Raw genomic sequence first — 15,196 nt, 5'->3', positions numbered from 1 at the left:
GGTATTTCTTATCTCGCATGGAATTTCTCACTTAAGATTTTTAGAAACATACAAATTGATTAAAAAGAGACAGAACTTCAGGTAATTTCAATGTTATGTTTCAGAAAATAAATAATTCCTTTCTCATTATAACTTGTTTTTGAAAAACAAAAACAGATTTAGAAAAAACAAAACAGATTTAGAAAACAGACAAAGACAAGGAGAAAGAAATGTGTGGCAAAGACTATTTTGCAATTAGGATGAAATATGAATTAAGAGGTTATTTTAATAAATAAAAATCTATCATTTAGTCAGTGTTTGAAATACATCTCATAAAGAAAATGACCAAATAAAGGCCAGTTGATGGGAGGAAGACTAAATATTTGAGTTATACCATTTCCAAATACATCTCAGCTTTCTATTCATGAGGAAGAAGCAGCTCTGTAAAAACCTACAGGTTGTTTTCCTGCATAGATTCTATCACAGCTCTTATGTCATTATAGATGTCTGTATTGTAATAAATTCTGCACATATAGTAAATTAAAAAATTGAAGCAAGAAAGGAATATGTTCTTTCCAATGAACTTATCTGAGGAAAGCTAGTTGTCCTAATAATGATTGAATGTGATGTGTACAATTGCACAGAAAGATTTGATTCAATTTAAGAATACACAAATGTTAGGAGAAGTCAAAACACCTATCAAAAATATGAATTTCAGTACATCCAACTGTAAATCTATTACAGAACAAATCCTTGCTAAAAGTGTCCATTTGAAGTTTACGTAGATTAACCAAAATGATACATAATCTAAAAATTTTGGAAATTCTGTTAGGAAGAGAGAGAGAGAGAGTGTGTGTATATGGGTGTGAGTGTGGGTGTGTATGAGAGAGAGAGAGAGAGAGAGAGAGAGAGAGAGAGAGAGAGAGCAGGGTGGTGTGGAGGGACTTGGGCTTACTAGTGCTAAGGAGGGAGAAGATAAGTCCTCAATTTTATAATGTGAAACTACAAGAGATAAGATTATAATTCTTCTGTTTTCATTTGTTAAGAATACACAAGGTAGGGGATCGAGAAGAATCTTTCATAATTTATTCCATCAAATATGTCAGAAGCTCTCTGAGTATCAGCATTGATCCAGCAATTTGAATAAAACTGATCACATACCCTCAAGGAGCACCACTGTGTAGTAGTATAAATTTTTAAAAATATGCTGAAAGATATACAGTAGAAAAATGCACAGAGGTTGTTAAGTTTAGAAGTGGGACAAAGTGGACAAAAAAGTACAGTGTCCCTTCAGGACATAAAAAGGAATCTTTCAGCCTCTCAATGACCTTATCCAGAGAATTCATAGACTGATGACCAGAATCAACTCACTGGTGTCTTGGTCACTCTCAAGGGCTCCCTAGAGCTGAAACTGAGAAAATAAAATATGAGTAAATCCCATGAAAACTTGTCCTACTTATCTCTGAGGATTTTCAGGAGAATTTAAAAATTGGTCCTTCCATCTTCTCTCGAACAACATCCTTTCCAAGTTTATAAACATTTATCAAAGCAATGATCATTTAACCGTCCTATAAATGTATACTGATTTTTTCCTCTGTTTTGTTTGAGTATTATAGTTGTACATAATGGTGGAATTTGTCATTACATATTCATACATGCACACAATATAACAATGTAATTTGACCAATTTATTCCCCCATATTTTCCCTTTCCACATCCTCCTCTCTCCCCCACCTCCTTTTCCTCTACTATACAGATCTTCCTCTGATTTTTCTGAGATCCTCCACCACCTTTCTTTTCTATTTTCTTCTCTATCTTGAACATGAGAGAAAATATATGACGCTTGACCTTCTGAGTCTGACTTATTTTGTTTAACATAATGCTCTCAAGTTCCACTCATTTTCCTGCAAATGAAAAAATTTCATTTTATGTCCATTGTGCATGTATATCATATCTTCTTTATCCACTCATTTAATGATGGCTGATTCCATAGTCTGGCTATTATGGAGTATGCTGCTATAAACATGGGTATGTATGTATCATTGTAGTATGGACAACTTTAATTCTTTATGAGAAATACCCAGGAGTAGAATAACTGATCTATTATTTCAACATATATTCGTATATTCTCTGATCTGTCCTAGGTTCAAATATAACATGGCCCATTCCTATTATTTGATTCACTCACTCACTCTAGAGTTCCATGTGGGATTCTATCCAGTTGTCTATCACCATTTTGTGAATGTATCTCCTTCTCAGGCCACTAATTTCCCCTGGTTTCCAGACATCCACATAGACATCCACATGTCCTAGAACTGATAGCATAAAGAGAAGAGCTAATGCCACCTTCTCTCTCACCTTCACTCATCTTGCAGACTCATGGCCATCCTGCAATCAGACAAATTCTCCGTCTTTCTTAGATGCTTATTGTCTAGCCCTGGGTCCTATTTCGCAACAGTCTATTCCTCAGGGCTAAATATTTGTTTTCATTGCTTCAAAAACATGTTTTGGATCATCTTTTTTATACCTAGTACAGTTCTTGGAACCGCCCTTGACTCTTTATTTTGTTGGTGCATTGTAATTTCACATAATAGTGGGATTTATTTTGCCATATTGACACATGCATATAATTTGACCAATCTCATTCACCAGTACCTTTCCTTTCCCTCCCGTCTTCCCTTCCCAAATCTGTTTGCTCTGCTTCACTGGTCTCTCTTCTGTTTTTATTTCACTTAGTGCATTATAATAATAGACATTATGCATGTGATTCATTGCAGTATATTCACACAGCTTAGATGACTGCCATCAGATGAATAGTAAAAGAAAATGTGATATATACACACAATGGAGTTTATTCAACCATAAAGAAGAATAAAATTATGAATTTAGCTGGGAAGTGGATGGAACTGGACATTATGTTAAGTTAAACAAGCCAGACTTAGAAAGTCAAGGGTCAAATGTTTTCTTTCATATGCAGAAAGTAAGAAGAGAGAGAGAAAAAAATAGGGGAGAGGGTTCTCATGAAAATAGAAAGGAAACTAATAGAGTAGAGGAAGGGGGTAGAGAGAGAAGAAGAAGAGAGGGCATGTGGAGGTACCGGGAAAAGAAATCTAGTCCTTGGGTCTTGTTTATTCTCTGTGTGCATATGTTTACAGAGTCAGAAACAATAGTTAAATTGATGTGATATATATTGGCCCAAGTCCTTCCTCATGAGGTTTCTTCCTTTAGTTTTACATGTAGACTTTACATGGTCATACATATAAGTATGGGTAGGCGCATAGGTATAAGTGTGAGTGTGGATTTTCATTCCCTCTTCATCTTCTTTTTATACCTCCACCTTTCCTCTTCTCTCCCTAGTAGCTTAGCTGAAGCTTTCTCCATTCCTTTTGCTATTTTTCACAGTATAACCTTGATATAACTTACCTTGATCTCCAAATTGCTAAGAAACAACCCTCGGCGTATTCTTGGGGAACACCACTTAACATGCTGAATAGAGGGTATTTATGTTTTTCTTGTAGCCTTGCTTCCCCTGAGATGGGCAGCAGAGTACCTTGGGGACCTTGATAGAGTTCAGTTAATAAACTCTGGAGAATTGTGCTCCATCTCTTTCTACTTATACTGAAACAAAAAGGCAAGAGTTTGTTACTGCTCTTTTGCTTTCAATTCCTCTATCAACATGGATAGGATATTTTTGATTTCTCATTTCCAAATCAAATCACTAAGCTCCTGGGAAACAGTTGGATATTTGTCCTCATCTTCCTATCCAATCCTTGGTTTTCTCTCTCTCACTTTCTCTCTCCCACACCCTAACCCCCATCTATACATGCCCCCATTGTCTCTAGTTCTAATAGAATATTTAATTTTCCACTTAAAAAGTTCTTTGATATGTTTTTTGTTGTTGTTGATTTGGTCTCTGGTCATCTATTCATTCCTTTCCCTTCATTTTTCCCCCTATATTTTCTGAATTATTCAATCAAAACCCCTTAAGATGGCCCACTCGTTCTTTGATGTTGTTTACATAGACATCACCTAGGACTCATTCTGTCCTCTCCACTGTAGGCACATGAAACTTCACGCTGCTCCTCAGATACTCTAAGCGCATTCTTTGTTCAGGGATTCTGTGTGACCCTGGAGCACTCTTCTCTAAGGTGCTCAGGGGCCTTGCTTCATGCAGTATCTACTCAGAGGTCTCCTCACAGTCTTCCCTGAGCACTCAGCAAAACTCATCTTCCTCCCAACTCTGTCTATCTGTTACATTGCCTGCTTTAGTTTATTTAAAACATTTTCACTATCAGAAATTATATATTCTTATATTTTTTACATGTTCCAACTAAAACATTAGCTTTATGAAAAAGATACAATATTTATGCTTTTCAAGAGTTTATCCTCAGTTGCTATGAGTGTCTGAAATTAAGTGTTCATTTAATTAATTCTTTATAAAGTTATAAATTAATTCAGATAAATTCAAAAGAGAGGCGTCTACATTCACTGGAGTACATATTTTAGTCTTCAAATTTCCTAAGTGATATCTACTAGGCCACCTTCTCTCACAACTCAATGTACAATGTCCAGTCAAAGACTTTTTTTACTCTCTTATGATTTATTTTGCATAGATTAACAACTTACCTCTTTCTGATATGGTGATTGGATTTCTATAATAATAAAGCCTGGTATTTCTCCTTATATCTCACTGACAGCAGACATTTACCCATTAGATACTGAAAAAGCATTTGTTCCATAAAAACCAGTGTGATGTGCACGGAATGATGTGCACAGTGCACAAAGAGTAAAGAGTGTCCTTTAAATGCATACAGATGGCAAGAAGAAATGGTGAAATTGTAAGTAAACAAAAATGGCAAAATCAAACACAACAAAAGTAGAAGGGATTGAACAACAGAAAATAAACTAGTGGAGTACAATACAAAATAGCTCAGTAAATAAAGAGTGATTTTTCTGAAAGACTATCGATATTAAAAAGCTTTAGCAATAGTGATTAGTGATTTTTTTAAAAAAAATGAGACAAAAAATAGCAACATCAAACATTATAAAGGATAATAAGAGTTTGCTATGAAAATTTTTGATTAAAGTCATTTATTTTGTTTTACTTTTATCAGTTTAAAATTAGAGTATGTTAAATAGAAATAGTGTCCCAGGGATGCTTTGATGTATGTATACATTGCAAAATAATTGAATCAAGCTAATTAACCTGTCACTGTAACACCTACTCTCAAGGATTTTCACATATGCCACATTAGTAACCATGCTGTAAAACAGATCTCCAGAACTTATTTATACTGTCTAACTGAAACTTCATGACCTTTGAACATTATTTCCTCATCATCACCCTACAGCTTCTGGCAACTGTTGTTCTACTCTCTGCTTCTATGAAAAAAACATTTTTATGCATACAAGATCATGCATGCCTTTCTGTGATTGACTTATTTTACTTGGAATGATTTTCTTCATGCTCATCTATGTTGTCATGAATGATTTTCTTCTTTTCTAAGATAGAATAATATTCTATTGAATATAAAGAACACATCTTTACCCATTCGTCCATCCATGGACAGTCAAGTTAGGTTGATTCCATGTCTTGGCTAATTTGACTTTGCAGTGAGCATGAGCGAACAGGGATCTTTGTCTTATTCTAAAATAAGATTGCTAGATTAATTATATGTGGTACTTCCATTTTAATTTTTGAGGACCCCCACTGCTTTTCATAACAGCTGTACGAATTTGTATTCCCACCAACAGTGTAGAAGAGTATTTTTCCCCACATGCTACCTAACACTCATATTTTTTTCTTTTTGATAATAGTCACTCCACCAAGTGTGAGGTACTATCTCATTTTTGTTTTAATCTGCATTACCCTGATGATTAATGATGTTAATTTTTTTTCACTTACTCATTTTTAACCTACATTTTCCTTTAAGAAATGTCTATTCAGGTCCTTGTATATTTTTAAGCAAGTTGTCTGATTTCTTGGTACAGAGTTGAATTAGTTATATATTTTGTACCTTCACCCCTTATAAGATGTTTGGTTTACAAATACTTTCTCCCATGGCAAAGGTTGTATCTTCATTCTGTTGATTATTTCCTTTGCTGCACGGAAGTTTTCTTTGATGCAATTCCTTGTTTTTTTTCTTTTTTTTTTTTTTTTTTGCTTTTGTTGCCAAGATTTTGAGATCATACACAAAAAAATTGCAAAATTAATGTCAAGAAACATCTTCTCTGTTCTTTTAAGATTTTTACAGTTTCAAGTCTTTTGTTGAAGTCTTAAATCACTTTGAGTTGAATTTTTTAAAAGAAATTAGGCACAGCTCCAATTTTGATCTTCTGCATGTGAATATTCAGTTTTCCCAACACCATAAATTAGATTGTCCCCTCTCCACTACGTGTTCTTGGAAACTTTCCTGAAGATAAATTGACTTTACATACATTTCTCTGCAGGCTCCCCATTCTATTTCCGTGGTCTATATGTCTCTGTTTATACTGGTAACATGCTGTTTTATTTATTTCACTTTGTAGCACATTTTGAAATCAGGTAGTAAGTTGCCCATAGCTTTTTGTTTTGTTTTGTTTTGTTTACAGGGTTGTCTTGTTTTGTTTTGTTTGTTTTGGTTTGGTTTTGCTCAAGATTATTTTGGTTATTTGGGATCTTTCTTCAATCCATGCAAAATTTTTAATATTGTTTTTATTTCTGTGACAAATGACATTGAAAATTTGAAAGGGTGTGCATTGATTCTGTAGATAACTTGGGGAAGTGTGGACATTTTAAAAATATTAAGGCTTCCAATTCATGTACATAGTATCACATAGTATATCTTTTCATTTAGTTGTCTTCTTCAAATTCATTCTCTCTCTCTCTCTCTCTCTCTCTCTCTCTCTCTCTCTCTCTCACACACACACACACAAACACAGACACGCACACACAGAGATACAGATACAAACTTAGTGAATTTTATGGTTACACTTTAGAATGTCCATAGTCTTTTAATAACAAAATGAACAATATTTCTTATGAATATTGATGCAAACTCCTCAAAAAACCTTAGAAAACCAAACCAACTGCATATTTTAGGATTATACACAATTATCAAGCAGAATTACAAGAGGAAATCAACATAGAAAAGTCAATCAACACTATAAACCATGTTGATAGAATAAAGGAAAAATTACTATCTCAGTTGATGCAGAAAAAGCATTTGACAAAATTCAACATCTTTTCATGATAAAAATACTCATCAAAATCAGAATCTAAGAAAAGTTCCTCATATAAAGGTTATGAAAACCTCAAAGCTCACATTATAGTAAATGGATAATATTCAAGGGGAAAAGTAAACTTTTCCCTAAGTTCAGAAAGAATACAAATATACTTGCTTTCTCCACTGCTATTTAACCTTGTACTAGAATCAATCTTTCTTTCTTTCTTTCTTTCTTTCTTTCTTTCTTTCTTTCTTTCTTTCTTTCTTTCTTTCTTTTAACCAGGGATTGCACCCAGGGGCATTTAACCACTGAGCCATATCTCCAGCCCTTTTAATATTTTATTTTGAGACAGGGTCTTGCTAAGTTGCTTAGTGCCTCATTAAGTTGCTGAGGCTAACTTTAAACTGGCAATCCTCCTGTCTCAGCCTCCCAAGCACTAGGATTACAGGTATGGACCACTGCACCCAGCTGTACTGAAATTTCTAGCCAGACAAATTAGACAAGAAAAATAAATGAGTCATTCAAATTGTAAAGAAAGGAGTAAACTGTCTCTATTTGGAGGTAGCATAATCTTAGAATTAGAAAATTAGAGCCAGGCTCTGTGGCACACACCTGTAATCCCAGCAGCTCAAGAGGCTGAGACAGGATGATCGAGAGTTCAAAGCCAGCCTCAGCAAAAGCAAGGTGCTAAGCAACTTAGTGAAACCTTGTCTCTAAAAAAATACAAAATTGGGCTGAGTATGTGGTTCAGTGGTTGACAGCCCCTTAGTTCTATCCCTGGTATTCCCCTCCCCCCAAAAAAGAAAATTATGAAAAATATATTCAAGTTAATTAATTTAAAAATTCAAGAAAGTTACACAATACAATATTAACATGAAGAAATCAGTTGTATTTCTATGCACTAGTAATGAAAATTTCAAAACTGAAATTAAGAAAACATTTCCAAGTACAATGACATCAAACATTGTAAAACAATTAAAAACAAGTTTAACCAAGAAAGTGTAAAACTTGTACACTGAAAACTACAAAACATCACTGGAAAGACATTTTGTATTCATTCATCAGGAGATAATACTGTTAATATGGCAATTCTACCCAAAGGGATTTTATATAAAATGTACAATCATTCCCCAAATATCAAAGTTGATTTATTTTTATTTTTGCAGAAATGGGAAAGCTGGTCCTAAAATTTACATTAAACAGCAAAGCCCTTGAACAGCTAAAATAATCTGAAAACTAAAAACAATTTTATAGGAATCACAGTTTTGAAACATCCTCCAAAGCTGAAGCACTCAAAAAAGTGTGTTGCTGACAATACATAATAGCCAAGCTACGGGAACAACCAAGGTGCCCTTCAACAGATGAGTGGATAAAGAGAATGCAGTATGTGCATATACACAATGGAGTATTACTCAGCAATAAAGAAGAATGAAATTATGACATTTACTGGTAAATGTATGGAACTGGAGATTTTGATGCTAAGTGAAATAAGCCTGTCACAAAAAATCAAATGTACAATATTTTCTCTGGCATGCAGTGGCTAGTCTAAAATAAGAAGAGAGAAAAGATAGAGGAAAAGAAAGAGAAAAGAAAAAAAGGAGCATCCAATCAAAATAGAAGGGAGATCAGTGGAGTAGAAAAAGGGAATTGAGGGGGAGGTAGGAGGAATGTGATAAGGGAAGAACAGTGGAATCAATCTGACCTAACTTTCCATGTACATACACAAATATACTAGAATGAATCTCACCATCAAGTATATCCACAAGGCACCAATTAAAAAGAAGTATATATATGTGTGTGTGTGTATATATATATATATATATATATATATATAGCAGGAAGATCAGTAGAGGGAACAGAACAGGGGAAAGAGGAACGGAGGAAAAAGGAAAAGTACTGGGGACTGAAGAAGCGCAAATTATAGTCCAGGCTTTTATGATTATGTCAAAATGAATCCTAATGTTTTGTATAACAAAAAAAATAAGTAAACTAAAATTAAGTTAAAAAGTGTGGTGTCAGTATAGAAACAGATACATAAATGAATGGAGTAAAATTGTAAATTGAGAAATGAACTCATTTATTTATGACAATGCTTCCATAATCATTCCCTGGAAGAAATAATAATCTCTTCAACAAATGATACAAACACAACTTGATATCCCACACTATATACAAAAATTAAATTAGATCAAAACCTAAACATAATATAATAATAAAACTCTTAGGACAAATTATAGGAATAAATCTTCATGACCTCAGATTTGGCTTCTTAAGCGGGACTATAGAAATGAAGCAATTAAATAAATAAGTTGAAATTCATCAGGATCAAACAGATAATGCTACCAAAAGAGTGAAAATAAAATCAATAGAATAAGCTAAATTATTGAAAGGTCATATATCTTATAAAACCTAACAGTAGAATATATAAAGAATTCTTACAATTCAGGAATGTAAAATAAACAACTTTAGCAATTCTAAAATAAACAAATACAAGCAAATGTCTTCAATACACATTTCTTTAAAGAAGACGTAAAAATTACCTAGTGCCCTTTAAAAGATGCCCAATATCATTAGTCATTAGGGAAATGCCCATCTGAAACACGGTGAGAAACCATTAGGATTGCTGCAACTTTAAAAGCTGGAAAATAACAAACCTTAGAGAGGATGTGAGAAGTAGAAACCATCACACATTGTGAGATTGTAAACTTTGCAGTCATTATAGAAAACAATGTGGTGTTTACTCAGAAAGCCAAGCAGAATTATAAGACCCCAAATTCCACTTTTGTGTATATATACAAAAGATTTAGAAACAGGCATTCAAATAAAAACTTGTGCAAAAAATATTTATAGAAACACTATTTATTATGGCCCAAATTTGGAAACAACCCAAATATACATCCACTGATGAATGTGTAAATAGAATATGATATATCCACATAATGAATACTAACTAGACATTAAAATGGGAAAATATTGCTTTATGCTATAATATGTATGTAATCTGAAATTATTAGGCGAAGTGAAAGAAGACACACACAAAAGGCTACATATTGCATGACTCCATTTACATAAACCATCCACAATAAGCTAAACCAGAAAATTCACAGAAGCAGAATTCAGAAGTAGTGGTTCTCAGAAGATGATAGGAAGGAAGAAAGGTAGTGACTGCTTAATGGATATAGCATTTACTCTTAGAGTATTGAAAGCTTTTTGGAACTAAAAAACAGTGATAATTGCAAAATGAAAAAAAAATCCACTAAATTGTAAATTTTTAAATAGCAAATTGGATATCATATGCCTTTTGTGAAAATAAACAGAAAATAGTTACTGATTATATAAATATCCAACAGTTCCCAAAGGATTATTCCAAGTAGTTCATAAACTGACAAAAAGTTCAGATAGGAGAGCAAAACCTAAAATGTGTCTTGTCATAAATATTATGTGCAATAACAAGAACTGACAACTGACTGAGTCAGAGTCAGAATGTTTAGAGATTTCCCTAAAGGTTCTCTTTAGCTGATGTAATGACAAGGGGGAATTACTATTCACTTGAACAGGAGATTCTCTGGCACCTAGAGACTTAATTACTATCCCCCTACCCCAAGTTTACTAACACTTTGAAGGTAACTGATGATTTTTTCCCAACCATATATATACACGAACTGAAGGCACAGTTGTTACATGACTCCCTGAGACAGAGGAGGAAATCTTGGTAAGTGTTTGCAGTGTATGTTTAGACTTGGAATTTGGACTCACAAAAATTGAGTCTAGCATACTGGGTTAGAAAGTGAAATGTCACCTATCATATTTGTGATCTAGGAAGAGAGAGGGAAGAATAAGTTGGGAAGAAGTAAGGGAAAAATATCCTTGCTGGGCACCTACAATATTTCAAATATGTATGACCTCATTTACCCCACCCAATACTATGGTAAATAGTACTATGCTAACTTATATATGAAACCAGAATTCAGAAGATGATGTAACTTATCTAAAGTCAGAAAGCTAAGAATGGAATTAAGACTCTATCCCGTGCCTTGGTGTCACACATAAATAGCCTGTGTTTTGCTCATTCTTTCTGCACATATTGCCTTTATGGACATAGAATGAATAATACACAAATTGATTTTTTAAAAACATAGTAAGCAAAAGATAAAGTGATGAACTTGAAGTCTTTGCAGTTAGATGACTGCACACACACCCTGCTAAAGAAAAGGGTGCAACTGGTGATCAGCTGTTGGTGTCTCTTCACACTTCAAAGGGATTAGACTGAACCCAAAATTGATTATTGGGAGATCTGAATTTATGACTGAGTCCAGGGGCCCCACATAAGGCATGAGGTAAAATGATTAGATATAGCAGTGAAAAATGATAGCTTTGTAACCAAATATGCAAATGTATAATAAAGAATTTGGCTTTTCCCCAAGAGAGTTCTAACCTTTACTCGTGGCTCCTGAGCTGTAATCTAGATCACACCTGGAAGAAGTGTATTTTTTTAAGTGGGGATTGGAAATACCAAGTCTTAGGATAGGGGCTGGTCATGCCAGAAAGACCAAGAGTAGGATTTGGGGTGGAGGCTTTTGATCATGTGGTATCAGTTAACTTCGATATATGCAACAACATGCATAATATAATGCCCTCCTCCACTCACCCTCCTCTCCTACCATGTCCCTCTCTTTCTCAACAGCACTGGAGATTGAACCCAGGATTGCTCTACCACTGAGGGACAATCCAGCCTTTCTTATTGTTGATTCTGAAACAGGGTTTCACTAAGTTGCTCAGGTTGGCCTTCAACTTGTGATCCTCCTGCCTCAGCCTCCTAAATTTTGTGAATTACCATCATGAACCACCACACTCAGCAATATTTACTAATACTTGGGTGCGAATGCATGTTTTGTTTTGTTCCACTCTTTCTTTTTCTAATTTTTTGGAAATAGGTACACTAACACAGTTTCATAGAAAGTCTCAAAACCCTGTAGTGTAAATCTTACAGACTTACTCTCCTGTGAGGAAGTTTTGTCTATTCTAGATCCTTTTACTCTCCTCAGGCCTTATCTTTCTATCACTACTTCCATTAGCAAGTATTGCACAATCAGATCCAAATCAATGTCACATAGCCTAGTTTCAAACTGTTTCCAAATCTTGGACTCTTCTGCTTATTAACTTCCAAACAAATGGGAATTTAATAAATTTATTGAAAGCTTTCTCTTCCATAAAAGCAGATATTGGTAGTATTTTGTGTCAGGGAATCCTGGGGAGAAATAAACAAGATGATACCTGTAAATGACATCAGATGCAAAGAAAAATAGCATGTGTCAAATTAATCATAGCTGATATATTGTGGTAGTGATCATTATCATCAGTTTTCTTATCCTTTATAATGTTATTTTCTTGAATAAGAGGAAAGTAAGTACATTTTCTAATCTGAACCCATAATTTCACAAGAGGTATGGTGTTAGCTTCTAATCAGCTGCTCATCCTCTCCCACTTCCAGTACAAATAAAGAGAGTCACTGGATTATTTATGGAGAGTCAAAGGAAAGAAAAATAATCAAAGGCCTTTAGAGAAACATATTCCAATTATCAATCCTCTGTTCATGGCCTTTTATTGTTTTGAATTTTGTAGAGTTCAATGAAGTCTGGAGGCACTGCCCAATGGGAACTGCCAGCAATCTTTAAAGCCATGACTGCCCTCAGCCTGCAGGAGAATGTCTTCTTCCAATGCCTCTGAGTCCCACCCTTCCTCATTCATGCTCTTGGGAATTCCAGGATTGGAGGCTGCACAGGTCTGGCTTGGTTTTCCTTTTTGTGTCCTGTACCTGACTGCTCTTGTGGGAAACCTTGTCATTCTGTTTGTGATCTGGACTGATCCTAGACTCCACCAACCCATGTTCTACTTTCTGGCCATGCTGTCCCTGATCGACCTGAGTCTCTCTACCACTACCATCCCCAAGATGCTGGGCATCTTCTGGTTCAACCTTCAGGAGCTGTGTTTTGGGTGCTGTGTTGCTCAAGTGTTTTTTGTGCACTTTTTCACAGTCATGGAGAGCATTGTACTTCTGGCTATGGGCTTCGATCGTTATGTGGCTATTTGTAACCCTCTCAGGTACACCACAATCCTCACCAACAGAATCATTGGGGTGATTGCTGTGGCCATAGTTCTGCGAAGCTTGTGCATGATTGCACCTATTGTTTTTCTCCTCCTGAGGCTGCCTTACTGTGGGAATAGAATCATCCCTCATACCTACTGTGAGCACATGGGAGTGGCACGTCTGGCTTGTGCCAGTATCCATGCCAATGTCTATTATGGTCTAGGAAATATTTCTATCTTGTTCCTCGATGTGCTTCTAATCATCATCTCCTATGCTAAAATTGTATGCACTGTCTTCCGCCTCCCTTCCCAAGATGCACGCCTGAAGGCTCTCAACACCTGCAGTTCCCATATTTGTGTCATCTTAGCTTTTTTTGGCCCAGCTCTTTTCTCCTTCCTCACTCATCGTTTTGGTCATCACATCCCCCAGTATATCCATATCCTCCTGGCTAATCTCTATGTAGTCATCCCCCCTGCCCTCAACCCAGTCATTTATGGGATCAGAACCAAGCAGATCCAGGAGCGGGTGAAGAGTCTCTTTGCTACAAAAGATTGAATGAGAGTAACTTATTTAGGTTATGGAAGCCTAAGACCTAAAAGACTGAAATTTATGATAAAAAATTAATAAAGAAATGTATTTTGTCAAATTGACCTTCAATTGAATATACATATTAGATATACATAAATACATATATATGAAATATTGACCTCAGTTATTGGAGATGTGTGTTTGTGTGTGAGTACATATTCTATATTGAATTCTAACACAGAATATGCCATGTAAGTGTAAGTTTCAAGGAGGAGAACTTGAATTCATTGAGGGAAGAACTTACTATTAGAACTATCTGGCTATCGATTTCTTTTTGGTAGTAACAAAATTTCCTTCATAGTGATATTTAATTAGAGGTCAAGTTAAGAGTTAAATTAACCAGGATGTAATTTGTCAATATTTAGTAAAAATGTGATGCCGTGCTGACTATAATGTAATTCTAGGAATATAATGTAAATTTTACTCATTGACAGGAGAACTGGAATTTCGGTAGTGATAATTCACATGCAGAGGAGGTACCAGGTATGAGATATGGGGGAGTTTAATCACACATTACAGAGAGAGCAAGAATGAATATTTATTTGTGTACTGGTTTTTAACTGTTTGACTTTGAACATCAAAATGTGTAAAAAAAAGAAAACTATTCATGAACTTCAAAAAAATGTGGGAAAGTGGATAGTAACAGAAAACAAATTATAAAGAATCTTAAACATTTTGAAGTATGGAAAATTTAATATGATAAGGTATATAAAATGGACAAAGTAAAAAAAAATAAGTTCATGCCTTTCAAAAATGGCAACAGAAAAGATAATGCTAATTTACAATAAAGAGCATTTTAAAGGGATGAATAAAGTAAGTAGAATATTCTTAGAAAAGAAAAGATCAAATTGGACTTTGGAAGTCACTATTAACAGCATTTCACTCACTTCTATGACAATCCTAGTTATTTCTATTAATGTAACATAAAACAAATATTTTTTAAGTGTTATTAATGAGGATCATCCAATCTCAGAGAGAAGAGTTAATATTGAGGTAATTGTTAAAAATACTTTTTCCAAAAGATTTTATACTCATCAAGGACAATAATTACCAACCAAAAATCAAATAAAAAGACAACATTAAATTTTTCAACAGAAAATCAGTGGGATTATAAAAGAACTAAGATCATTATACACAATAAATTGGATGCTAAGATGAATTTTTTCAGCCATGAACTGGAAAATAATAATAACAAGTTAGGAATTTTATTTTTTGAAATTGCATTAATTTAAAATACATATTCAATAGATGAGCTAACAGCATATCATACCTAGTTGAAGAGATAATGAACTGAGAGTTATCAAAATAACATTTATAATAATTCCTAGAGAAATA

The 15,196-nt window shown here is 34.4% G+C and overlaps 1 protein-coding gene across 1 annotated transcript; it reads left to right on the top strand.

Annotated features, from left to right (window-relative positions):
- The first annotated feature begins 11,487 nt into the window (after window positions 1-11,487).
- Window positions 11,488-13,828, top strand: LOC124088560 (olfactory receptor 52E8-like). The gene is made up of 2 exons (XM_046438256.1): window positions 11,488-11,495; window positions 12,886-13,828. Exons 1-2 carry the CDS (start codon window positions 11,488-11,490, stop codon window positions 13,826-13,828), a joined length of 951 nt encoding a protein of 316 aa, XP_046294212.1.
- The last annotated feature ends 1,368 nt before the right edge of the window (window positions 13,829-15,196 follow it).

This window comes from Marmota monax, unplaced genomic scaffold (genome assembly GCF_021218885.2).
Source record: "Marmota monax isolate L192 unplaced genomic scaffold, Marmota_monax_Labrador192_F-V1.1 WCK01_AAM20220418_F8-fsc00061, whole genome shotgun sequence".
Classification (NCBI taxonomy): Eukaryota; Metazoa; Chordata; class Mammalia; order Rodentia; family Sciuridae; genus Marmota; species Marmota monax.
This window is presented reverse-complemented; position numbering and strand designations above follow the sequence as displayed.